Below are 27,186 nucleotides of genomic sequence, written 5' to 3' on the forward strand. Positions count from 1 at the left end.
ATATTTAAATATGTAGTCTTCACTGGATATGGTGTGACCTAGAATTTTTATTGAAAGGGGTCTGCTGCACCTCCCATATCACATTAATATTTTTGTTAGTACGGGGGAAAAGAGCGATTGTAACAGTTGCGGGACATGGTAAGAATTATAAAATGAGTGTACTAAAGGAGTTGCTTGTTAATCAGCATCCTTTGAGATTACTCGGTTTGAAAGGTCCTGTCTCTTTTGGAGATAGAGACTGATGTTTCGCCTTCAGATGTAATGGCAAAATGAAAGCAGAGAAACGAATGAAGCAAAACCAAATAAAAAGCCTACAACTTTAAAAATAGTGCTACTAGTTATTTTCTCATCATCAGTGCTGCAACACTTTAATGCCAGCTGACGTGGCTTGTGAGTGGTTTGCTTCCCCTCCCTCTGCAGCTTGAATCGCTTCTCACCGACGCTTTCAAGGGGAAGGGGTTTCAGAAAATCAGCGAATTGCTTCAAGAGAGAGAAGTAGAACCTCCCCAGAAATACAGCAAAGCTCTCTTCAACCAGCTAGACAAAGCACTGAGAAAGGCAAGTATCATAAATTATCTGAACAGTTGTAATGCCCAGCTCTACAGGTGTCGGAGTAATGCAGCACGGTGCCCTGTGTTTCTGTAGGAGCTGGACAGGAATGAATTCCAGAATGTGTCTCTGCTGCTGAAATGTATTCAGCTCTACTTTAAAAGCGATCTTCAAGAAGGGAAAAGTTTGTTTATTGAGCAAGGACTGGTAGAAAAGATAAGTATTAATCTTACTATACAAGTTACTAATGTGATTTAAGGTTGCCTGTGTGAAGAAGAGAACTCCAAGGAAGTGAGAGCTTGAGGATGGCTTCTGGGCCACGGGGGGGAAAAAAAATATTTTTTTAATATATTGCATGAGCTGATGGGAAAAAATACTTACTTTCATTGCATTACTTTCATTATACAGCAGCTGACATTTGGCTTCACTTATTACCTGACTTATGGTTTTGTGGTGTGGTTGTATGGGGTTTTTTGTTTGTTTGTTTTTTAAGCTGACAGTGGAAATAGAGGATGAATTTTGATGAGTCCTGTTTGTGAAATGATATAGAATTTCTAAATGCATTTTAAGTGCTCCAACAAAATACAATTTTAGTAATAGAAATGATGAACAGTTTGTGCTTTTATAATTTTAAAACTGGCTGCTCTTTATGAAAGTCTCTTTTTAGGTAGACAGTCAACCAGGTGTGTTTAATTTGCAATTGCATTTTATCGTCTGGCACAATATTGATTTCAGCTGGTAATACTTGTAGTAGCAGAAATGCACCAGTGCTGAAAATGAGCAATACCTGGATCTAGCATAGCTAGGAGGGAACAGTTAACATCTCTCTGTTAGCAGAGTCATATCAAGGAGTCCTCAGTCCAAAATGTTGTAATCCTACCTTGTAATTATGCTTTTCAGGGATACAGCTGCTCAAGATTCCTGTACAGAGAGATTATTAATGAAGTTTGATTAATCTGAGCTCTGTACCTCCAGTGAAGCATAGATTTCTAGTTAGCCATAGGGGTATGATGCCATACACTATATTAAAATAACATCAAGTGTTAAAATAATGGCTTTGAAAAAGCTGGATGAATTTTTAAAACGTTATTTTGCTGTGAATTGATCTTCTAGAAATTTCCACAGGAGTTACGATGCCATTAGCAGTGTGCATTGTGTCAAGGAGGTCCTGAGCACCAAGAGTGGGTGCCTTGAGATGAGAAAGAAGGACAAAAGGAGGGAAGGGGGGGAATAAGTCCAGCTGAATGGGTACGAAGGTGGCGCTTCTCATGCTCTCCTAGCAAAATCCTAGTTCCTTAATGCCGTGTAGCTTCGATGCAGCATATGACTCTGAAGTTTAAGGACTGAAAAACCTGTCTCTGTGCATAAGGTTTCCTGCAGATGTATCTAGTTGAAAGATTATCAATCCTCCTTCCCAGGTTTTAACTGATTCTTTTAACTTTACCTGGTATCTTGGTTTGAAAGAACGAGAGCATTTGTGAACCTCATCGACCCAAATGAGAATAAATCTTTGATGTCGCTTCTTGAAGACTTCTTTGACTCTGCATTGGTACGTATGTGCATGAAGGGGGCAGAAGGGTCACATTTATTGGATAAGAAAGCCGTTGTCTGCAAACAGTTCCCTGTTAAAAAACAAATAGTTACACAAACCTTGGTCCTAGGACTGAGCCTGGGATGCAGCTCAGGTGGTGTGGAGGGGCAGCACCCAGCAGTGTGCTCAGGGCTCGCGTTAGGCTGAGGTTTGACACACCTGGGAGAAGCTGCTGTGGGGCTGCACAGGGCTGCAGCATTTTCTTGTTTTCTAACATAAAGCCAAGTGTTTATTTTTTGCAGGAAAATGTGCAAGAAGTTCTGATGTTTTGTAAACAAAAGCTTTTGTGCCAAAGCTCTTTTTTAGAGCATAAGTTACTGACATTGAGCTGCACCTTATGTGCGTGTTTGACGAGGTGGTCCTGGTGATTTGGTCCTATGGTGTTTGAAACAGCAGATTTAAAGAATAATCTGACCTGCTTACAGTTCTTACTTAGGTTTCTATTTTAAATATTTGTAACTTTAAAGGTATCGGAGTCCTAAGTGATGTAAAATTGCAGTAGGAAGGGTACTTTGGACTTCTTTACCCAAGCTGGTCCCCCAGTCTTGCTGTCTGTAGCTTACTGGAACTGTGTCACTTTGTGCATTGGTATTTGTGTGCATATTTATGATTATTTTTAGGAGACTTGATAAAAGATATTTGGGCAAAACCAATATTCTTCTTTGTCTACTAACCACATGGAAATCATATGAAATATTTTAAATTATTGATTTGTCAAAACTTGATCTCTTTTTCTTCCTTTTCCATTTCTTTCATATGCTTTCGCTGTGGAGGACGAAACGCTATTTGTTTGGGTTTTGGTTTTTTTTTCTTTAATTTTTTTATTTTATATTTTATTTTCCTTAAGGGACTTTAACACTCTTCAGATACTACACGTTATGATATATAGCACTGTAGTAGTGTGTAAATGCAAAACATGTTTTTACATAGGCCCATAGGTGTAATAAAAGTAACAAAGCGATGCCACGATGTGGGTTTTGCAGGCGACCTGAGGGCACCGCGCTCTCAAGTGCTGCTGAAATCCCTGGGGGAAGTGGGTGCCTTGTTCCCTTTACTCCCCCTACATAGTGCCCACCTGGGGTGACCAATATGTGACACACCTGCATCAGGCGGCACTGTTTTCCCTGATGTGGGTACACTGATGTTTTATGTTATTTCACCCCTGGAAGCTGTGATGGTGGGGGCATAAGCACCTCAGCGCTTTGAGTGCTGTGGTTCTCGGGCTGTGGAGTGTTAATGAAGGCTTCTTTCGCTTTCTCCGTCAGGTGATTTGCCGGTGCAGCAGTGAAGGTCAGTATTTTTTCCCCCTTCTGTTCCTTGATATCCTGAATCTCAGTCTTGGTAACACGTTTCTTAATTCTGCTTGAATTCTATCCCCTTCCTCTTCTCCCTTCTGCTCCCTTCCCCCTCGTCCTCCCTGCAATGTCTTCTTTCAGTCCTCCTGCTGACTTTTCTCCCGTTAAATTTCATTGTTTAGATCAGAGCACAAACCCTTTTACCATTCTCTTTACTTGCTTGTTTTGAATATGCTGACAAAAACACCTAGCTGGGGCATCTTGTCTAAATGGGGGGCATCAAATATTTCACTTGCTTGGAGTAAGCGGCGCTTCTGAAGGGAGTTTGGGCGAGAAGCTCTGCTCTTGCACGCCTGTTCATACTGGCTTCAGATGTTATTCCCTTGCTGAAGGCAACCACCGCTGCAGAATAACGTGGTAATTCCTTCAGCCACCCTGACAAGGCAGAGGGAGGGATGTCTGTCCTCGTTCACTTCGGTGGGTAGGTTTTTCTCTGTGGCTGCTGGCTGTCCATTAAGGCAGGGGAGCAGGTGCTTTCAGAAAGCACAAGTACCCATGTGTCCAGACATCCAGGCTCACAAGGCATGTAAAAATTAAACATTACATTGCGGGCCAGGTAACACGAGCTTATTCATCCTTGTAGCTTGTTCCAGTGGGACCAAAGTGGGCATGAGTGTCTTCTGGTTAATACTCTAGTGGTTTGCTTTGTGGACTTTGACAAAAGCTGTGTATTACGGATTTATCTCTTGCAGTTAGCAAGTAGATTCTCCTCTCTGTACCCATTTAAATAGTTACCCAGGCCAGTAGTTAAAAGTACCTGGAGCTTTTTTTATGGAGAAGTTACCAGTTCCCTTTTCTGGCTAGGATTAAATGGTTGGAAGCTTTGTTTTAATTTAAAACTCATCCGCAGCTGGGATATTTTTACTCCTTCAACACAACAAGCTGTAGTTGCTTCAACTGTCTTATATGGAGACCAGCTCATTGCTAGCTGTAACCTTTCCAATGATTTTTCTAGGGAAGAAAGAGCTGGTGAATTTATTTTTACCTGAACTAGGGCATCTAGTGACAGAAGCAAACATTTGCTACTCTCTGCGGCATGAGGTAAGACTTCTACTAGGAGAAGAAAATCACAGATAGGTGTGCACAGAAGTGTGTGTAATTAGATACGGAATGTGAAAAATGTTACTCAATTATTTCACTTTCCCTTCTGCCCCTTTTTCTGTTGGGGGAAAGACTCTGAGGACCCTCAACTCTATACTCAACAGTGTCTCACGGGAACAGAGAAAGAAATTCCCTCTGTCCGAGGAGATGTGCTCGCTCACGTAAGTGGCTTTCCCTCAAGCTCCAGTAGCTAAACAGCATCTTTGCTGCAACAAGACTTAAAGTTATTTCTCTGCTTTAACTTGTTGCATTATGTCGTTTCAGGAAAGACCTTGCAAAAACTATACTGGAGGTTGGTGGTAAGAAGTATTTAGTGGTTATTCTTGTGAAGCTGGGGTTCTCTGGCTTTACTTAATCTGCTTATTTATTATGTTATATAATACTATTACATTATTATTATTATTTTTGAATTATTACAGTAATTTTATTATTATATATAATATTTATTTATTATAATTGAAAATGAATTATAATTTTAATTATTTCCTTGTCAAGAGTTGATTTGGGAGGAGGAAAGTTGGGTAGTACTTTAGGAAAACATTATTCAAAAGCTGTTAGATGCGACAATGCATTAATTCTTTCTAGTCAGTAATTCATATTGGTTAATAAGAAAAGCTAAACTGATGTATGTTGAAAGGTAATGAGATCTGCTTTATGTATGTGTTTACAAAGTACGCTGGCTATTAGTCTTTAGAAAACAAATTTTAACTACTTTGCCATGATATGGACAACCTTCTGTTAACAAGGTTTGCAGTCTCTTGAGTGAAATCTCTTTTTTCTTCTCCTAGCAATAACACTTTCTAGGGTGTTAGCATGGCATGTGAAATGAAACTTAATCCTGGGGAGTCAGTGATGAGGCGCCGCTCTCATCCCCCCCGACCCCCAAGAACATCTCCTGACACATGCAGGTGTTGTGGTTAGTGCTCCACACCCTGACCTCACTGAGCTGGGGATGCCTGGAGATAACGCTTGGCTGTTACCCTCTGCTGCCTTCCTTGGTGAAGCTGAAGCTGGCTGATGAATGCGACTGTAGCATATAAGTGCCAGAGTAGCAACGTTATAACTCTCTGTTATGCTGGGCTGTGATACTTACCCTGTGCTTATGTTTACCACCTAGATTATGACCTTCAGGTTGCCCTTTCAGAAGCACTTTGTAGGTTAATGACAAAAAAATGGAGGGATGACCTTGTTCACCATTGGTTTGAAGATAACTATCTTGCTGAAGCTTTCAAAGAGATCCAGGATAGAGAATTTGAGACGGTGAGGGTCTTTATTTTGAAAACAACATACTTGACAAGTGTGTATAGGGGCTAGTTTTGGTTGAGTTCGGTCAGGACGTCCTTGTAAGAAGTTCCTACAAAACTGATTTTTATTAATACACAAAGCTATGTAGTTATTTGTGGATGGTGTGTGTGTGGTGGTGGTGTTTTTTTTTTTTTTTTTTTTTTTTTTTTTTTTAATCTGGCAAATATAAAATGGCATATTGTTAATTCAGAAATAGGAGCTATTTTATTTTACTTCTAAAGCATAAAAAAAATTTTGTGGTTTGTTTGGGGGTTTGCTGGTTGTAAATTGGGTCCAGCCATTTGTAGCAACTTGAGTGTTTCTTCCCCTTTTCAACTGACCAGTTGAAAGCTTGTAACTGGAATAGAAGTTACACAGCCCAATAGAATAACTCTTTGCAAAGGAAATGTAGCCTTATTTTTAATAAGATGCCATTTGTCTTGAAGGACTGCAGAAAGTTTCTTAACAAGCTAAATGAAAGGCTTGGGGATGAAAGCAGGTAAGCTGTGAACCAACAGAATAAACTGGTGCTGGCATTAGTGCAGAGGGGAAAAACTAGGATTGTAAACTGAGCTGGGTTATATTTTAAAAAAATAGTAATTTAAATCACATACGAATAATGAAGTTTTTAAGATTTTATTCATTTTAATGGTGGTTTTTTTTTTTGAAAGTAAAATCAATGAAGACAGTGCATCACTAATAAAATACTGTATTGTCTGAACTTCTCCTAGCTTAATTTACTTTTAGGACTTTATTAATTATTTCTTGAACAATAAAATCAATAACCAATCTTAATGATTTTATCTTTGATAAAGTTGAACTCTGATGTTGACTGTATCATGTGAAGTCTGCTTTTCTTCCAGAGTCTATTCATTTCCTTGTATGTCTGCTTTTGCTGACGTGAACGAGGTAATAGTCCTTAACACTGTGACACCTTCCCTACAGTGTTATTGCTGTTAAAATGTTGCTTTGTGGTATATGTTGGGTTTGGTGGTTTTTTTTCTCCTCTCCTTGCTGCTGACTTTGCTTTTGTATCAGCCAAACGATGTAGGCAGCACTTCTCTTTCAGGCGATGACAGAAGAGAGATCTCTAAAAAGAAATAGGATAGGACAATGCTGATTCCTCCAGCAGAGCTGCTCCCAGGCTGCCAGAAAACAAGAGCAGCCTGATGTCCATGCAGGAGAGGCCGTAGCCGCAGTTACGGATCCTGCACGTTGCTTTGCTGGTCTTTAAATGTATTTGCGGCACCACTCCTTACAGTCGTATCGAATCAAAACCAACTCAGTGGAAGCCAGTTCCCCTGCTTAGGTTTATTTCAAGTGCTGAAAGCTACTAAAAGCTTTTGTAGAGTCTTTCTCACCACAAACACTGAGCATTTGTGTATCGCCTTTCCCTCGGCTGATGCAGAGCCACGTCTGACTGTGGGTATGGCCGGCTGAGCGGCAGGCTGGCAACTCGCAGGTTGATCCCAAGTCTTATTTCTGCAAGGTGTGTATATGTATATACACACGTGTAGGGCAACACTTTCCAATTTTTTGTTAAAGAAAACTGAGAATGCTGCAGCAGTTGTGGTGTGTGTTTGTTGTGTGTTGTTTTTTTTTTTTTTTTTTTTTTTTTTTTTCTTCACTGGGAGCAGCAGTGCAGCTGTTTTTCTTCCCCAGGTGAAGAAGCCACCAGATGAGAAGCTGGAGGAGTTCTGGATTGACTTCAACGCTGGCAGCCAGAGCGTGACTTTCTATGTGGACAGTAACGGGGTAACAGCAAAGCCAGGTGGCCTTGGGTTAGCATAACGCTGACTCCGCTCAGCTCTTCTGATGTGATGGCTTTGGTTTTCCAAAGGGTGCTCTTTGGGACACGGTGAGGCTGTCGAAAGAAGCCGTCAGCGGTTACAGCCTGAAGGGTAAGATTTCCCAGCTGGCATTGTATTCCTTTTGGCTGTGGGTCCACAAGACACATGGAGCCAACCTAAAATTTCACCATCACCAAGGAGAGTTTCTGTGTCTTCTCCTGTCTCCCTGTTGGTCTTGTTGGAGGTCTAGGGGCCCCCTTAGCACAGTAGCCCACCCTCCCTACACAAGCAGGGTGTGTTGAGGGGTCACTTTATAGATGTATTGGGGAACAGCATAATTGTCTAGATCCAATGAGAAAGAAATGGATGAACAGAGGAATTGGAAATTCAAGGTGTAAGAGACTTTTTAAAAATCCCAAACACTAATTAAGATTTTTTTGGGGTGGCACACTGAATGTCTTGCTCTAAAACAGATTTAACTGTTTTATTTGTTTGCTTGGGGTTTTTTTGCCCAGAGGATGGTGGACAAAAGATTGTTACAATTTATATGAAGGTTCCTGCTACTTTTAACAAAACCGAAGCAAGAAAAATCAAAATAACTTTCAGTGCTGACTTCGACATTTTAAGTATACTTGGAAAAGTTCTGGGTGATGAAAAAATGATGGTAAGCTCTTGGTATGAATGTTTTTTCTTTTCTAAACTATATTTTACTTGATATACACTGGAAAAAAAATCAGTGGTTTTGTTTGGGGTTTTTTGTGTGTGTTTACTTATGCATGTTCATTATATATCTGTCTTCCTCTTGTGGATTTTTGACCCACTGTTTAGATGTTCTTAACTTTGGCCTGAAAGAAATTAGAGACTTTAGGAAAGAAGTTTCAAGGGACTCTAATTTATGGTTTAGAAGCTGGAAGGTTAAATTGGTTTGTTAATCAATTCAACGTGTTATGATTACTTTTGCCGTGTTTCTGAAGTAGTAAATAAAGCCTATGGCATTTAATTGCATAGCTAGAAATATAAATGTGCTCTCACATTAGCTCGAAGCACTAACATTGCACAGGATGAGCAAACTGACACAAAAACCTGGAGAAAAGGGGTGCTGGAAGACTCAAATCTTAATAGTACTTCTAGATTAAAAGTAGAGTACACTTGAAAACCTCAAGTTTTTTATGAGCTATTGTAAAAACGTGGGGGATGTGTGTGATTATTTTTTTTTTAAATCTTAATATGTTAATTTCTTATACTCGTGATTTGTTTACACACCATGGGGTTTGCACAAATATTGGTGTGACAGTAAATAGCTGTAGTATAGTGGCTGTCATTTATCCTTGTAGGAGCTGAGTCCATTCTAAATAGTCAACTCAATTAGCATCCAATGATTTGCTGCTGGCGTTTAACAATTGTTTGTTTTGTTATTAAGTAGCTGCCTTAACTAGATAAAGACTTTACTGTTTTTAAGGTCACTTCCCATGAGATTAATTCACACCAACAGATAGATATGGCTGAAGAGGAGTCTGTCCATCCTGGGGAGTCTGTCCATGCTGGGGAGCAAGCCATGCAGAATGAAACAGGTGATTTTTTTTATTTTTTTTTTTTTAGAAATTATTGTTTTATTTAATGAAATTTAAATTGTTTGGCTTTCAAATGAGTATCTTCACTTGCAGTCCACAGCTCGTGGTCAATCACATGACACCCCCCACCCCCCCCACCCCCCAAGAAAAAAAAAAAAGAAACCCCCAAGTTCAATTTTCTACTGTTTGTATCTCATGAGCTTGGTAACTGGTGCTCATGCAAATGCTGAGTCCCAGGGAGCGAGGATGAGGCACCGTGACCATGGGCTGCTGAGGTTGCATGGGAAGGGGAACTGCTCGTGGAGACGGGATCTGTCTGCTGGCAGGTGGCTGGCAAGGCACACCTCTGCTGCTGGCTGACCTCTGACGTGCCAAGCGTGTGCAGTGGTGTTTCTCCATCTGCAGCTGCAGTGGGATGCACCCACCTCTCCTCCCTTCTTGCTCGCCCTGTGCATGGTTGGTGGTCTGGCTGTGCCATGCAGGTGCCTGTGGGAGATTCCTTGCAGGAGGGGACGGTGGCATCTGTGTCCCCGTGGAAGCACAGGTCCTCTGATGGACCAGTGCTCACACCTTGGCACTTAACGCGCTCTCCTCTGCGCAGTGGGGTGTGTGTGGTGGGGCAGCCTCTGCCGAGGCTTCCTGCAGGGATGTGACTTCTGTTCCTTTTCGGCAAGGGGATGTGATAAAGAACGGTGTGCTCCAGTCCTCTTTCCCCACACAGGGTGAGTGATGCCCTGGAGGTGCCTGGTGCTGCAGAAACGCTCACCTGCAGGCCCTGTCTGTAGAGAGCTGAGTGGCTACGCTGCTCCTGTCTGCAGGAGGTGACCTGCTGCCACGCGTAGGGGCAGTGCTGCTGGAAATACCTTGTGTCACAGGGCTGTCCCCGTGTGTGCCCCAGCTACAAATGTGCCTATGTGCCTTATGGTAGGAAAGCCTCTTAGCTGGACCTGGAATAGCCGTTATTTCCTTCTTCTCACCAGCCTAGAGCAAGTGCTTTGTATTTCTTCGAACTGGACACACCGAATTTTCTGTGATCAAGTGGTGCTGTCTCTCGCGCTGCCAGTGACCATCTCCTGCATGACATCTCCTTCCAGCATTGTTTGATGGGTTTCATTTTGATCCAAAACATGCTAGATGTCGAGCGAACACAGAGCCTGAAGTACAGATGTGATGCTTGGGAGCCTGACCCAAAGGAAGGTCCAAGCCTGGCGTTTGTCCAAGGGGAAGAGAAAGTAGCTTTTTTCTTTCCCTCTACCCTGCTTTGCAAGGCTGTGACCCCTAGTCTTGAGGAAAAGCTGCTTTCAGCACAAAGGCAAGAGGCGTGCATGATCAAATTGATCATCAACAGGCAATGTTTCCTTAGCTCAATTTCAGTCTCAAATTATTTGGGAGGTGGCTTTTTTTTCTGTACAGTGATCTTTCCTTCTTGAAGGCCGGGATATGTCCTTGCTGCAAAACTGGCTGTATTTCAATTTTTGAAGTGATTACTTTTTGTGCAGATTGTTCCTCGGTGTAACTTGTTTAAGAGAGATTTCCACATCTTCTAAGGTTATGAACTCACAGCTCTTTCTACTGCCAGCACCCACCGTCTCAGAAATGGATCACGAGTTTGAAGAGCCCTTAGGTTAGGTAGCGTTCTTTCTGTGCTGATATTAAAACCAAATTTTTACTTTCCTCTTAGTTATTGTGTATGTCAGATTTCTCCAGGTGCATAGTAGAAAGAGCTACTTCAGCTCTAAATGTCTGAGGCAGTAACTACTTTGGTAGTACTCCTCATTTTCCTCCAGTTACAACCCAGAATGAGCTAGAATGGAAGTCCTCCAGATCCTGGAGGTACAGGTGAGGGAGAAATTCCTTCATTAGTGTCCACCATGAAACACGCAGAGAGGTACAAGGTGGACACTACTCCTTGAAGCAAGCAAGGAGTACAAAGGGCAGAAGGTAGTTTATCTGTAGCGACACAACTTTTGCAGTGCCCAGTGGACCTTCAGTGGAAGGAAACAGAGGTGGTGGAAGATCCTGCTGGTTTGTTGTTTTAGTTGGACACAAAGGGTTGTTCCATGTCTTCCAGAACTAAGAGCCAAGGTAGAAATAAGGTGATAGTTATATGTATTTATATAGTAAGAGGGGCTTGGAAGGGGTACACTCAAAATGCTGTTGATTTCGCTTGGCAATTCTGTATAATCTGGAGATTTTTGATGGTTCTGTTCTATTAAAAATTTTGAGATGTTTGTGCCTGTTAAGTTGTATCGTTATGCTTCTGTGCACGTAAGCAAGAACGGAAAAGGGTGGTGGTGTGTGTATTCAATTACTGCAATGACCTTCTCGCTCAACTGCTTTTCTGCAGCAATACCAGAGTCCAGCAAACCACAGATGACGGAAGATCCTTCAAACTTTGGGAACGTGGAGACTCTATCAGACAACTTAACCTCTCAGCACAGCCAGCAGTTAACAGGCACCGTAGCAGTAAGTGTTTGGTGTATGGTGAAACACTCCTTGTGCCCTTTTTTGCCCTCCTCCAGTCTCCCTTTTTTATAGGTGTGGTTAAAACCTTCTTTCAAAGAAAACTAGTTTGTACCCAGATCTGGCAATGTTTTCAAACTCCATCTTATATCAATGTTTGCAATTTTGGCAAAAGTGCTTTAAAAAGAAAGAAGAAATTTTGCTACCCCTTGTAAGGGGATGGTGGGATGCTCTTAGTGAGAGTTCATCATATCACTTATGTGCAACCTAAAATGTTTTTGTGTGGCTGATGATGAGCCTGTCATCCAGCTGTGGCCACAGGCTAGCAGTAAAAATCTCTGTTCCTAAAAACCAACCAACCAACCTCACTTCTTTATCAGTCGTATGCATGCTCTGTTCATGGTTTCATGTCTCCGAGCAGAAAGTGGTTAACTCTGGTGTCACCGTGAATACAGTGAACCAGCAGCCTTACGTGGAAGATGCTAACCAAGGCTCAGGTCAGGCGTGGCTCCCTTCAGTTCCTTAAGTCTGACCCAATTAAGTGTCCCCCAGGTGACATGGTGAAGGGTCTGCTTTTGTGGGCCTTACAGCAAAAAGCAGATAAAGTATTTCATAGTAGCTCCAGCGGGTGAAGCTGTAGTTTCCTTGCCTCCTTCAGCAAAAAAGTCCAAAACTTCATCTTCAAGGACGAAAGCTAAGCCTAGGCGAGGGTCTCGCAGACAAAAAGTTACAAGGTGGGCTTTTTTTCTGTTTTGTTTGTTTGTTTTCCCTCCCCTGGGGTTTTAATGCATGTAATTTTGAAGTTTATTCTATCGATTATTATATGAAAAAACCTAAAAGTTTGTCTTGCTACCCTGGCTAGCAAGGCTGGCTGCTCAGAGTTACAGCACTTTGGAGCTGCAGAACTGTGATGTTTGGTTACTGGCTCGGCTGCCACTTTGGTGTGAATTTTCTTTCTCATCATGAATTTAATTCAAGTACAGGATGAGTGTTCAGCTGTATTACTGGGAGTTTAGCTTCAGCTGTGTAACCAGAGCTCACCAAATATGTAACTGTTCATAAGGGGGATCGTGACTTTTGTGGAAGATCATGTGAACATGAGTTCACCCCCTGCCCCGAACTTTGCAGGACAGCATTTCTTATAGTTAATGAGTTGGACTTTTGTGAAGTGACTGATTAGCTTTCTTCCCTACACACCTTTTAAACCACTGCTTTGATGCTAATTGGTGCAAGTGTTTTTCCCTGCTAGTACCTCACAAACCGACTCTTTGGGTTGTAAATGAACAGGCTGCCCAGGGAGGTGGTGGAATTGCCATCCCTGGAAGTGTTTAGAAGACTCATAAATGCGGTACTTAGGCACATGGTTTAGTGATGGACTTGGCAGTCCTGGGTTAACGGTTGGACTTGACTATGATTCTTTCACAAATACCTAAGCTTATTTTTGGCACCACGTGTCCTACAGTTTCAGGATGGTCTCTTTGACCCCTTCCCTCATGCACACACGTGGGTCCGCTGGTGTTCCAAGCCAGCGGCACTGCGGGCAGAGGCAGTGGAGGGTTTCAAGGCTGTATGCAGCCTTTTTGCACCCTCTTGCTGTGCTCTGTGCCCAGTGCTGTGTGCGAGCTAATGTCTGCTGCTGGGCAGGAGAGCAAACGAACTGTACATAAGGATCTCCCCTGTGGTTCTGGTGGTTCCGGGGCTTCCTTGGGCATCCTGCTTCAATCCACTGACTCAGCTTAAAAAAAACCCCACTCAAGCGTTTTGATGAATTTTTTATTTGATTGTAGATAAGAATGGGAAAACTTAATGCAGGACTTCATCATTACTGCAAGTTCTGTGTTTTAAGACCAAATAACTTGACGCAGCAAATAGAGTTTGTAGTAAAGCAGGAGCAGCAGTGTAGAAGTTAGTTGAAAAACTCCTTAGTTTGGTCATTCTGCTCCCTCTAGTGTTTCATCTGAAACCGAGAGTTCCTTTCCCTCGGGAAGCTTTAACTAACGAGCAGCTCAGTTCTTTTTCTTCCACTAGTAAGTACGCCTCCCGGGTGTGCTGCGTGTTGAGCAATAATTGTAGATTTTTTTTTTTTTTTTTTAAAACATGGTTACAATCTGGAGAAAGAACTGAAGATACGGTCAAGTTTAAGTGTTGAAAGACATGAAAACAATCTAGATGCATACAGAGAAGCGATTAGAGAGAGAAAACATTTAAATATTAGAATTTTCAAAACAGTTAAATGCATTTTTCCCCCCTTTTAAATGTTTCTGAAAATATTTTCCCATTTCTGATTTCTTCCTACCACATACTATTATTGGTGATGTGGGAACAAAATGTCCACTATGTAAACAGGGATAGGCTACCTTGTATCTTATTTCTCTTAAAATTAAAATTTTACAATGGAAAGAGCTAGAATCAAGACAGATGATAGAGACTGTGTAGGAAAAGAATGAGTGCTTTTGTTTAGAAGCTGAGAAAACAGCATTTTTAGGCAATAAAGTATCTGTTTACTGTATAATGGAGTTCATAGGGGAGGGGGGTGAAAACAAACTGCACTACCCCCCCATATTCTTAGTGAAGTTCCATAGGGTGATTCTTCATGATTGTAAGTCATTGCCACGTATATGTTGTCTTGCAGGAAGGAAATCTATGACTTTGAAATCTCAGATGCTGCAAGTCATGAAAAGGTAAAGTTGAGACAGAAGCTGTTAGGAGATGCGCTTCAGGTCCCCGCCCAGCAGCTAACAGCAGTAACTTGAAGTAGGGGCTATCTCTTAGCACAGAAATGTGGTAAGGATGGAGACACTGTTAGAGCAGGCAACTGAGAATCCGAGGCTCTTGTTTTTTTCTGCATGGTGCTATACGTGGCAATTTTTTGTTTTGAGGTGGGGAGAATGCTCATCACTACTTGAGTTTTGTGGTGGATAATGTATGATAAAATCAACTGCAGCTTGAGCTGTTGCTGCAGTGAAGCTGTGAGGTCGAAGGCCAGCCTCTGCTTGTGTCTTACTGGTACTGAAAGCAGATGGAGTGTCCTTCACTGTGCTCCTAGAGGCTAAACCAGAAGAGGCTGAAGTCCGTTCTGAGCCATGCTTTGCAAGTTAGAAATCCCTGGTTAAAGCCGGTCTTCACAAAACTTTTCTTGGAAGTTCTGCTTGACTCATATTTACAGACTGTTAGAAAAACTGAATAAAAACGAATCGTTCTGCCTGATACCAAAGTTTGACCAGTGTGGGTTTTCTCAGGAAGCTCAGAACTTGCTCCCGATGGCTTCCATCAAGACGGCTCCACGCACAAACCCTTTGGCTGTCAGCCTCCTCCCTGGGGTGGGTGCTGCCGCCTGTCAGCTCAGCGGCGATGGGTGCTGAACGGGCACCCCGAATTTCTGTTTGGAACTGGACACCTTCCAACCCTTGCTACTGCCACTGGGTGTCAGCATAAAGCCCTGCTCCATGGTACCCTGTCCCTCTGTCCCTGCAGCCCTGCCCAAAGGCTGGCTGGCACCTGCAGCTACTAGCAGCGTTACTGCTTCAAATGACGTCTCTTACGATGTTATTGCTTAAAATAAACGTTATTCGTAAAGCAAGGAAAAGAGAAAGTAACTCTGTTTATAGAAGGCTGATGTTTGTCTGTTATAATTTCTGACACTTCCAATCAACAAATCCCACTGTCAAAAAGTTGAATTTTCCTGCTGGACTCGTAATCCATTCCTCTAGCCCTTCTGAGTTCTGATACATCTTAATTTTGTGGTTTGTTTTATGGGATAATTTGACTTCAAGACAAATACCTGCTTCTCTTTCAGGTTGCTGAAGCCCAAGCAAAGATTCTTAGCCAGAAGGTTGCTTCGCAAAATCAGAGGTATGGGATTGTGTGTGCACCATTTATGAACTTTTTGCTTTGTGAAAGAAAAGTTCTTTACCTTAGTTTAACTTGTTTTAAGATGGGATCAAAAAGGCTGTGTGAGTTTCTGATAAAATAATTCCTTGCTTAGCTGTCGCAGTATCTGGATGTTATCAATAGCAATATTTCAATAGTACTTGAGAATACAAAAGCTACTACAGAGAATAATGACTTCTGTATGTTTTGACAATAATAAGACTTTAATTCTCAAACACCCCCCGCTCCTTGATCGTATGCCTAAATTACCAATTTTTGAAAAAAGCTTAAACCCTCTGTCTTGCCTTGGCTACCTCCAGTTATAGCAAGCTGCCAGCGACTTGCCATCTCTAAGTACATAGCCTTTTTTTTTTTTAAAAAAAAAAAAAAAAACAACAAAAAAAGTGCTACTTTCCAGGTATCCCCAGATCGCTATTTTCAGAAATCAACCAAAGAAGCAAAATTTGGTGAATGACTGGCATTATCAGTTTGGTTCTCCTGTTGGTGTCTCGAGGAGCCCCCTGTCCTTGCTATCTGGCTGTGACCCTTCTGTGCTGCTGTGATGTGCTATTGCAGCGTCTGCTCGTCTTACTGGGGTCTTTCTCGGTTACTTGGCAGGAGTTTGAAAACAGGAGACAAGAACAAGGAACCAGGCAAGCTCAAGAGAAGGCTGGTAGGTCATCTGTGCTTTTTTATCCCTTGAGCCTTTGGTTGCTGTGTGTGTATCCACCTATACAAATTGATTGCACCCTTAAAGAGGCTGAAGTTTGAGGCTTAGCCAGTGCAGAGGTGGAGGAATGTGAGCCTGGTAGCCTCAAAATAGTCTGCTTGTTGCTACCGAAAACAGTGCTTAGGGTGCACCAGGACTGCCAGACCAGCGAGTGAATGTCTGTGCTATTTTTTTTTTTTTTTTTCTTCTCGCTGCACTCTTGGCTGCAGCTCAGGCATGCTGAGGCTTTCCTCCTTCCAAGAGCTCTTTTATCTAGATACAGAAGGGAGGGGGAGATGAGGATGGAGGATGCTGTGAACCCCATGCTGGCAAAGGGCAACCATCTGCCTCTTGGTGTTTTTTACACTGCTGGTTTGACAGTTAACTGTTGCTGTTTTGGCAGATTTCACAGCTTAAAATGCTTTAGGTGTTGTACTGTGGGAAGGAAGAAATGGAATAATTTGGTAGTAGATGAAGGGGGAATAGCCGGGGGGCTTCTGGGTGAGTGGAGGGAGCTGACCGAGCAGGACTCACTTTTTATAGTGTCTTTAGTCCAGTTACAGGAAACATCTTTTCTCTGAAAGCAGCGATGAAAATAGAAGCACTGGTGAGAGCGAAAAAAGCTGGATCCTTGACTCTCAGAAAGAGCTGTTGCCAAAATCTCTTGACTATACGCGAAAAAGATCCAGGGTGAGAAGTAAATTAAAAGGTAAGCTTGGTCCCCTGTTGACGCTTAGCTGTGCGTGATGTACTGTCCTGCAGATAAGTAACCGGCTGATGATGGTTTGGAGAGGGATGATTTGGCTGAATTCTGATCCAAGCAGGGGAGAGCAGCGAGGGGTGCCCCACGGGGGAGGTGCATTGTGCACCTTGTGCTCGAAGGACCAGGCTCCCACCCCCTTCCCTCAGTGGGGTTCAAACATCCAGGTGGAAATCGGGCACCTGAGTGTCTGCATGGGTACAGCCCTCTGTGCAAGTGGGGCTGAAGAGCCCACGGGTGCTAAGTTGATGCCTGTGTTGGCGCTCTTGAACACAAGAAGAGGAAGATCTCTCTGGAGCGGCCATACCTCCTCCCTATGACTTTCCATTCTTCATCTCTCCAGGAATACGACTGACTTGGGGAACAGACCTTGAAAAACTACGCAATTTGCAGACCATTGCGCTCTGCTCCCCTTCTTAAACACAGATAGGTCAATTGTTCTCTGAGAGATGTACAAAGTCAGACATAGTGTCCTCCAACAGCATTCTCTGCTCAGGCTGGACCAAGTGTGCTTCCCCTGTAGCCATGCTCCATGGGTCTGTTGGCTGCTGGAACCTCCAAATCCAAACTGAATTGCCCTGAGAGATTTTTAACGTCTCCATCCCTCTCATGGAGGATGAGCCTTGCTCAGGTGGCTGTTGGCTTCTGTAGGGATGGAAAAGCAAAAGAAAGTTGAGGGAGAAATTATGCTTTATACTGTGTTCCTATGGGAGTCATCGTTCTCGCTGCAGTGATAGCCCACGTGTCCTGGCTGGGACTTGGGGACCATCAGAGAAGCTGCTGAGCTGGCCCTATTTTTGGCAGCTGCTCTGGAAGCAGCAAGTGGTGTATATTTGCATCATGGCATCTAGCCTTGTTAGAAAGGTTGGGGTCTTTTTTGAAGCTTTTGAAGTGTTGCAAAGTGTTCTCTTGTAAATGTCTAGAAAATCAGACTCAAAACCGAGTTAGCTGTGATGCAGACCATAACTGGGTAAGGCACACGGTTTCATTGTCAGTAACCAGCTCAGCTTTTCTCCTTGCAGTGCTTCCAGTGTCTTCTGGAAGTAGCGGCGGTGACTACCCGACAAAGAAGGTAAGGAGCTGTCATCCTTAGGTGCCTCAGGTTTAAAACCATGCTGTGTGCAAAACATGTACAAATGAATGGGGAATTAGAAACTGGTTTTATGTTTCTTCTCAAATGTTCTGTTGAACTGATTTGTCTGCCAAGGATTGCTGAGACTGTATTGATCTACCAGAGAGTGGGAAAACAAGGAGAACTTACCAAAACATGGGAAACTTCATAGAAACAACTGTGCACGAACCCCAAGCATGTTGTTCTGTAATAATACTATTTACCTTTGATAGACAGAAAATTGGGCAGGAATTGCTTGATGTGACACTTGCTTTGGGGGATGCAGGTGTTGCTCCACAGGAGTGAATTCAGCTCTGGGGTCCTGCCAAGAGCTGGAGCTGCCTATCCACATACCTGCAGAAATCCCAGTTGGGCCTCCCGGGCTGTGTCCCCACACTGTCCTCTGCCCCGTTCCCGGTGGCACTTTGGGAAAGCTCACATTCCCCTCTGCATTTTGCTGGCAATTTTCAAGGTTTTTATTCCAAGTCTTGTGCTCACGCTGAGCCCTGGTTCAGCTGTCCTTCTCCACTGTCCTTCTCCACCTTCACCTATAGCCCTGGGAAAACTAACCATAGATTATATTGATGGAGGAATTAGCGGACCAGGCATACATCAAGCAAAATAAAACACAGTTTAGCAGTGGCAGACTCCCAGTGCCCAGCCATTAAGTGCTGCACATTAAATGTTTAGGAAAGGTCCCCACATAAATACAGAAAGTCTGGGACTAAACTCCCCATAACTAGTAGTTGTGTTAAGACTTCCAGGGGAAAGTAAAAGCTTTTTTCTTTTCTCTCTTGACTAGCACGCTTTTATTCTGTTCATTAAAATCTTTATATGCTATACAGCTTTAACGGCTAAAGGGAGAACTTATGCATACATTGAACTTTGGGGCGCAGATCTTCTTCGGTGTTGGGAAGACCTAGCATTGTTAGGCATCTTTCAAGTGTATTTCTGCTTTTAGTGTATTTAAAAAACCAACCAAACTAAATCTTTCGCCCCCCCAAATCAGCCCAAACCCTTACTTTCATAGTAGTGTTTAAATAAATACATGCTTAGAATCAATTTTGTTTTAGCAGGGAGCATCAAGGGAAGATGCTCAAGAGGAGATGCCAAGGAAAACAAGCACATCCAGCTCCAAGGGAGGCGATATGCCTACAGTGGATAATGCTGGTATTTCTTTTTTAATCTTCTTCAGTGAGTTAGGGAAGTTGTTTTGATATGTGTGGGTGTGCTTTTTGGGTGTGTTTTTGGTGGTGTTTGTTTTTAATTTTGCATTTTCTTCATAAGCATTCTGCCTTGTGATATTTCTTGTACTGGGTCTGAGGGCTGGATATTGTTTGTAGATTGTCTATTGACCAGGGAGAAATTTAGCTGGGGCTAATGACATGAAGGAATTGACTGAACTGATGGCCAGAAATAAATTGGTCTTTGGACTAAGTCTGAGCCACTGTCTGTTCCCTGTGTGAAGAGAGAAAGGAGAGGGTGGTGGTTTCTTTCTTTTTTTTTTTTATATGTATGTCATTAAATTGAGGTTTTTAGTCAGTATAGGATTCAACCTCTACTGCCTGTGTCATTTGGTTGATCTCTTGCACAGATGAAATGCCCTCGGAGGGGCTCGAAAAGGGTCCACTACTACTTAATACATCCACCAGGAGCTATCCCAGTGATGTGGAGAAGGCTATGCAGGTGCAGTGTGCAGCGCTTGAACTCCTCCTAACCTGCTGTCAGGCTACTTCTCGCCTAAAACCAATGCATCGAGTTGCTTTGCTTCCTATAACTGGGTGAAACCCTGGCAGCTTGTCTGCAGTGCAGACTGGATACCTTCTTGCTTTCTTTTCCTTCTCTCCTCAGGAGTTTCACAACGCGTCTGGCAAATTGTCAAGAGAAGAAGACAGTTTTAAGCGGAAGGACTCAGGTTTGTCAGTCTTGGTAATGTGGAAGAGCTCTTTAAAAGTAAAAAGGGGTGTTGCCAAAGTTCTCATTTTCTTTCAAAGACAAGTAAGTGTTGAGGTTTTTAGAGATACCTTTTGTGTAAGAAATACCTTCTATTTCTTTGTTTCGTATATCGTGACAGACTATGGTAAGATGCTTTTATACAGATGCCAGAATTCATAACTATTAAATCCTGTCCTTGATCACAGTGGAACTTGTAGCATAGCTGTTAAGAGCTGGGGATTTATAAAGCAGTGACCCAAGAGACACATGAACACTAATTTTTAATGTTTTGGAAGTACAGTGGCAACTTCGATTTAAAAAACCAAGCATCCCTGAAAACTGTTGATTTTTCTCTGTACCTAAGCATATAGACACAGAACATTGTTATAAGCAGTTGGTAAATGGTGACTTGTACTGGTGCTTTATTATTGTTGTAGCTTTTTTTAGGTAAGTGGCACTTAGGGATTTATTTGCTTTTTTTTAAATGAAACTGAACTTGCACAAACTAATTCAAAACTGCAGCGCAGTCTCTTTGTGACTGGAAACAACTGAAATTCAAGGAAAACTGAGCAGGAGTGGGCTGTCTTCATCCTAATGCTCTTGATGCTGAGGTAGTTCTGAGAGATTGTCTTAAAGTTGTTGTTGTGACTATGAATGGAGTCACTGAAGCTTTGGTCTTGGCAGAAGCATCCCTTTTCTCATGAGCTGGCTATAGTCATGTTCCCAATGGGTCTTTTACTTGTCCAGCATTTGCAGAATATACTTTCCCTGCACTCATGCATCTGCTTAATTTTGGGAAAAGGTAAGTGCTGAGGACTTTTATCACTCTTTACAGTCTTACAGTTGGAGAGGAGTTGATACCATGCAATGGCAGAAGTAGTGTTACATTCAGAAATTTCAGGTGTGGTTTGCGACTGCATCTGGACTTTTGCTTTGTGAACCCTAAATCTACCTCAACATGCTCTTCGTGATCCGACTGTCCCCCTTGCCCTGGGATCCATCACCTTCCTGCCCTATGGAGACTCCAGAGAGGTGGTCGGTCAGATGCAGATACCTCACTGAGCTCAGAAAAGTGGACACTGAGGCAGTGGAATGACTTTTTTTTTTTTTGTAAGCTTTCCTTAAAATGTGGGCTGCAGCCTTCCTCACAGTGTTCCTGAGGAATTTCCTGGGTTAAAAGAAATTGTGTGGCAACTCCAGTGAAGCTGCAGAAAAGAAGGCTATTATGGGCGTGGTCAGTTTTTTCTCTCTCTTCTGTATTTATATGTGTTTTGGTTTGGTTTTTTCTTTTTCTTCTTTTTTTTTTTTTTTTCTTTTTTCCCCCAGAGCAGATGAAACCAGCTTAGGAACAAATAAGCATAAACAGATTGAGATCTTGGGTTGGAAGAAGGAATGTAAAGAAGCTGGACAAGAGTGTGTGTGTGTGTGTGTTTTATTTATTTATTTATTGTAATGGTTAGAGCAAAATTGTCTTTAAGTTGGAGACATGGTGGCTTTCCAGTTGTCTGTGTAGCGCTAGGCAGTCTAGTTGCCTGCTTTTGCAAGGGAAAAATACTTGCTGGTGCAGTCTTAACCCTGTCCTGTAAGTGTGATGCCAGACCCTAAAATGAAGTTGCCCGCTTTTCTGTGGCATTGGTAGTTTAAGTGGTGGTTTCTGCTTAAGTAGCTGGTAGATACTAGCACATACCTCATGCAAAAGAACAACTCTTTTCTGAAACATTTTCTGTTCTCTTTCTAGGTATATTAAGCAGCACTGTCATAAAAAAACCTAAATTTTCCAGGTGGGAAGCAAGTGATCTGTCCCCTGATGCTTCCTATAAAGCAAGGGATGCCTTTGATTCAGTAGAGAACAAAGCTGAGATCCAAACAGGTAAAGTCAGGTTGACAATTCAGGTAAAGTGTTTAAATGCTTCCAGCTTTTTCTTTTTGATGTAGAAGTCACATGGAAGCTTGAAGAGAGATATCTGTAGGGAGAGTATCTTCTCCAAAAGTCAAAACATAGCATAAGGCATGTGTTGCAGTGCTGCCATTGGGTACCACCTATGTAGAGGTGTGAATATGGGATTTTGGGTTCACTAACCATGATCCACTTAAGAAGCCACTTAATGATGTCCACACCTTTTAGTCTTTCTGAACAGTGATTGTCTGGAGCTGTTAAAAAACCCCAACAAACAAATCAAAACAAACAAACCAACCAAAAAAAACCCCTGAAAAAACCATGCAGATAATGGACAAAGTAACTGCAAAACACTGCTAAGTCCGAACAGAAGGGGGCTAGGCTTCCCTTGAAATGAATCGGAAGACAGGAAAAGTGGCCTGACTTTTCTTTTTGTTCTTTTCCCCTTCGTGCTGTGCTTTTGCCTCGTTACCTGTAAATACGTTGTGCTCTGTGTTTGGTTAGTATCATGCCTCTACTTCCATGCTGCTTTCTGACAAGTCTTTCTCAATGCCTTTTGGGGCAGTTTCCCTCCTGCTTGTGGGCTGTAGAAGAGCAAGACTAAAATTCTAGCTCTATCACAAATTGCATTCACGTGAATGACAAAGCCTTCAGTAGCAGGAGAGTTTATATTCCAAGAAGCCCTCCAGCATTGTACTAACTGGGCATGTGCTTTCTCCTAGGTCAGGAAAAGGATGATAATGTGGATGATGTATTTTTTGAAATGCCTGAAGACATCAGTGATCCAGGGGTGATTACTGCATTTGAGAGCTTCATCAGCCAACTAAAGAAATTGCTCTGGGTAACGTGCATTCTCTTAATGTGTGCTGTGTGTGGCACTTCCTATAGTATGTGAAATCACCTTTTTATCACCAGGGGAGTTGGTGCAAACATCCCATTTATATTTTGCGTCCAAAAGCAGGGTTTTGGCTGCAGCCTCTGGTTAGCCTGAAGCTCCCAGAGGTGGTCTGCACAACCTATATACTCTGAGAAGTGTTACAGGAAAGGCAGAAAGGAATTTTTAATAAGTGGGTTTTTTTTGGTTTTTTTTTTTTTTTTGTCTTTTCAATATGTTGGAACATCAGATTTGGTTAGGCATTTCAAATACTTTCCTCAGAGGGAAAGGATCAAAGTTTTTGTGAAAGACAACCCAGAATAGTGACGGTGTACCTGCACTGGATCTGTGGGTCATTGTCAATGTCATGGGCATGTATCAAAAACAGAGAAACTCCCTTTTGGAGCACAGAGCAGTTTCACTGCGATGCAAGACTATGCAGCTTTTCCATAATGGAAAACAGCAATACAGGCTGCACCTATTGACTAGAACATGTAAGATCCACATGGACACGGTTGTGTCTTTGAGCTTAGTAGTATGTAGAGATGCTGGTTGCACGATTGGTAGTATACAAGCTGTATATTCTTGGTTCACTCAGCTGCATAGATGTGCTTGACATGCAGTGCAAGCAGCCAGCTGCTACTGTTGATTTAGCCATAACAAGTAATGTGGGCATTAAACTAAGTTTGATATGAGAGGAAGTATCTGACCCATCACAGCATCTTCCTGTGTTTAAAAGCTTTGAACAAACTAGACATGGCAGAGCAGACATACTGGATCAGCACTTCATATTGTGCAACCATGATTTTTTTGTTGTTGTTGTTTGAGCTGGTGCTAAGTGTTCACACTAAACTTTGGCACAAAGTCCTTGAGTCAAGGTAGTTACAAATCAGTAGTGAATAAAATGCACATGGTTTGCATTGGTGTTGATCTGCAGTGGTACTAACAAAGACCTGGTTTTGTGCAGTTAAGTGTGTTGCAGTACGGGGTGAAGCTCACTGCTTTGCTGGCTGGATAAGATGACCCTGACCTGAAGCTGCATGGGTTACATAGGAGTTTGTTGGTATAACTAGTGTGGCTGAATGAAATCAGTTCATATTTGGAGTGCCCTTTCTACGTGTCATCTCACTTCAGCTTAAATGTGACTTAAGATGGTTTCTGCTAAGCTGAATGGCAGCCTGCAGGGGGTTTTGCATTCCAGGCAAAGTTTTTGCAAACTACACTTCTAGTTTTTGGCTTGGGCCATTGCCCATCGCTAACGGTGCGTCCTGTGGCTAGTCACGGTACAAAAGGATGGAGACCAGTGCACAGAATGCCCTGAGGATTTCGGAGAAGAACTTGTCCACCTTGCTGAACCAGATCCATGAGTGCAGGTAAGCTGCCTGCTGCTGGCTGAAAACAGCTTCAGCTTTGTGTAAATTTTGATTGACGTGGAAAGGAATGCCTCTTTAAGTGAACCTGATAGTAAGCTACTGCACTTATTATGGTTTGTAAGGCAAAATAGCTTGTGTGTGTCTCCTGCTCCTCTGTAAGAAGAATTCCAGAAGTGTAGATCCTGTGATATTTTTTTTTTTTTTCCTGTAAAGAAGAATGGATGGATTAATTAATGCAAAACGAGCCTGAGTCGGGAGCAGTTGATGAAGCAGTCAGTCCTTAGACTGTCTTCTGATAGTCACCATTGTTCACAAATCTGTTTAAAACCCCTCTTGTTACACTTAGTAGCTTCTGTTTCTACATCTTTTAAGAAAGAGACCGGACTCTTACTTAATGAAGTGGGGGAGAAGAAAAGTGAGGGGGTCTGTTATAGACCCATTTCTGTAGATTGTTTCCATGTACATGAAATAATATCCAGCTAGTGGACTTCACAGGCACTCACCAGATGGGGCTTTAAGAAGGTCCTTGTGCTTTGCAGGTTGTCAAATTTCTTAGATAGGAGCTAAATAAAAAAAATCAATTATAATAGAAATCAATTATAATAGTTATGGATTTTTAAGTGAAATACAAGCACAGCCGAAGATATGAGTAAGTCTATCAGGCCTCTGTATCTTCTACACATTCAATTTCCAGGAGTTAGGTCAAATATATGACCTATATTCATATATGTGAAATGACAGCCTGTAAAAGTGCAAAATCCCAGGTATCAGCAGGATGTCCATAAGCAGAATTTGCTTGTTGTTAAGGTACATGGAGAAGTGTGTTTAAAAAAACAATAAAAACAAAAAAACCCCAAAACAACAATCAAACAGACAAAAAAACCCCCAAAACAAAACCAGGGGATGCTTTGGAGTTGGCGGCAGTGAGGTGCTGCTCTGTACGTTGATGTTATTAACCAAGTAACCTGGAGCCAACTAGAGCTGCAGGACAGTGGAGGCAAAACTGCGCTACCCCAGAAGGGTAGTTTCTGAAGTCACCATCAGATGATGGGTTGGTGTCCCATCACCAGGGAAAAGTAGCAAACCCAAGTGAGTTAGGGTGTTGCTGGTGAAGGTTTAGAAATCTCTGGCATCCTGTCACAACACTGTACGTGTATATCAGACTCATGGTAGGAAATCCAATTTTGTGCCAAGATGCTCTCTTTGTCTGGGGAAATCTCTGCTGAAATCCCTGGAGGCCAGGAGAATATGCCCTGGGAACCCTGTTGGGTGCTCTGTCCTGCACCTCTGTTACTAGTTGCTGTTCATGTGCTCTGTGACACACCTGAGAGCAAAACTGCCTCACATAGTTCAGCAAGGACATTTTCTTCTGCCTAAAAGGCAGGTTTGGTGCTGAAAGGGTTGTCATCTGCCTTGTGCTATTGCATGTTAAAGTGTCAAACTTACTTCTGTTCTCCATCACTAGGCTGAGTAAGCTGGAGACCTTCCAGAAGATTGTTGTTTCAGAGCTTGCCAGTCTTGAGAAGGAAACTCAAATCTTGGTAGACATGGAGAAGGATGCAGTGGTGTGTACAACTTCTTGTGCGCCTGCCCATGAAGGTACCTCCTTCCCAAGTAATGGGGGTTTTCTTTGGGGCTCTCTTTAGGACTTCTGGAACACGCAGCTGCTCAAACTGAATTCTTTCTGCAACCAGCAAAAGCAAAGGTATGTCCCTACCAGCTGCCCTGCATGGTCACAAATCCTCGAAGATGGTTAAAGAGGGCAGTAGCCAGGCTGGTGGTACCCTCACTGGTATTTCAGGAAGTATTTTGAACCCAGTATGGCACCTCTGCTTGATGGTCATTGATGGAGCCTTTGCAGCCTTGTGAGGGTTTTGCATTGGGACAAGGGTGCAAGGAGGGACTCTGTGTGGGAAGTTGTGCATGACAGGCATGTACCTCAAGAGACCTGCACCAGGATCTGGAATGAGGTGCGCCCTCTGGTCACATCTGTATCCAGGGGTCCAAGAGGGTGGAAGGAGGTAATAATAGTTTCCTATGTAAAAGGTACTGTTGGTGCAAATGCTGGGCCGAAAGCTGCAAAAGGGGGAATCCTCAGGTTCATTTTGATTGGTAAATAATCTCTGTTCAAGCTTCATCAGTAACTACTAATGCTTCACAGGCAAACTAGCCAAGCTCACTTTTCTTGCAGAATTCAGTCCATTGACTCGGCCCTGGGTGAAACAGCAAACAGTTTTGCTGATGCTATCCAGAATACAACGGTACGTGTGGTGCACAAGCAGTGCCGTGGGGGTGGTGGGCTCTGAGCTGTGGCCTGACTGAGAAGTGTTGGAAGTGAGAAAATGAAATTGAAGTCCTGGGAGGGGAAACCTTTGGTCAGCCTACATGTGGGGCTGGTTCTTTGTGAGGCCTCCGGTCCCGACGCATGGAAAGCATAGAGAAAGCCATATTTGCCCTGCTAGCATCTAGGGAAAGTGGTCCAAAAGCACTTGCCTAAGGAAGAAGGTGAGGGAAAGGACTATCAGGTAGTGATGCTTTTCCTGAATTCGTATCTCGGGGATTCCTTTGTCCTGAGGCTGTTTTCTGTGTAGTTAGTGACCCCCAATGCAGTTATCTTCTGTCCCTTTGTCCCGCTTGCCCTTGGAGTTGTGCCGTTGTGACACCTGTGTGGCTAGGAGCTCTGCAGCCCCACACCACCTTGTGTGCTTCTGTCATTTGCTTTTTCAGTCTATCAACATCTAACCTTGATGCCTCCAAATTCAATTTCTAAAACCCAAATTTATTAATTTACCTTGTATCCTAATTAAATATTCTGTTGAAGTTGTTAAACTCTTCAGAGCCTAATCACTAATTTATGGCCCCGTTTCAATTTGTAAAGGAAGCTGCATACTTTGCTAACTTTGATACAAAGCTTAGTTTCCATCTTTTCCACCCAGTCACATGCGCATGTATT

At 42.7% G+C, this 27,186-nt stretch overlaps 1 protein-coding gene across 1 annotated transcript; it reads left to right on the forward strand.

Annotated features, from left to right (window-relative positions):
• The first annotated feature begins 2,062 nt into the window (after window positions 1-2,062).
• Window positions 2,063-26,917, forward strand: SYCP2L (synaptonemal complex protein 2 like). The gene is made up of 29 exons (XM_037380028.1): window positions 2,063-2,098; window positions 3,406-3,430; window positions 4,451-4,536; window positions 4,669-4,757; window positions 4,861-4,895; window positions 5,714-5,856; window positions 6,327-6,379; window positions 6,744-6,789; window positions 7,543-7,635; window positions 7,721-7,781; window positions 8,186-8,334; window positions 9,163-9,241; window positions 11,589-11,707; window positions 12,126-12,201; window positions 12,363-12,438; window positions 14,337-14,385; window positions 15,501-15,556; window positions 16,193-16,247; window positions 16,836-16,992; window positions 18,066-18,115; window positions 19,228-19,324; window positions 19,749-19,840; window positions 20,006-20,069; window positions 21,828-21,959; window positions 22,709-22,827; window positions 24,139-24,233; window positions 25,699-25,798; window positions 25,880-25,938; window positions 26,425-26,917. The coding sequence occupies exons 1-29, from the start codon at window positions 2,063-2,065 to the stop codon at window positions 26,537-26,539; spliced, it is 2,406 nt and encodes an 801-aa protein (XP_037235925.1). The 3' UTR covers window positions 26,540-26,917.
• Window positions 26,918-27,186: the final 269 nt, after the last annotated feature.

The sequence above is a fragment of the Falco rusticolus genome, chromosome 3 (genome assembly GCF_015220075.1).
Source record: "Falco rusticolus isolate bFalRus1 chromosome 3, bFalRus1.pri, whole genome shotgun sequence".
In the NCBI taxonomy this organism is placed as follows: Eukaryota; Metazoa; Chordata; class Aves; order Falconiformes; family Falconidae; genus Falco; species Falco rusticolus.

Bases quoted from the DNA above. Each gene is read 5' to 3' on its own strand.
- SYCP2L (XM_037380028.1), top strand. From the start codon at position 2,063: ATGTCGCTTCTTGAAGACTTCTTTGACTCTGCATTG. The intron at 2,099-3,405 runs GTACGTATGTGC...TTTCTCCGTCAG, and splicing joins ACTTCTTTGACTCTGCATTG to GTGATTTGCCGGTGCAGCAG. The intron at 5,857-6,326 runs GTGAGGGTCTTT...TTTGTCTTGAAG, and splicing joins AGGATAGAGAATTTGAGACG to GACTGCAGAAAGTTTCTTAA.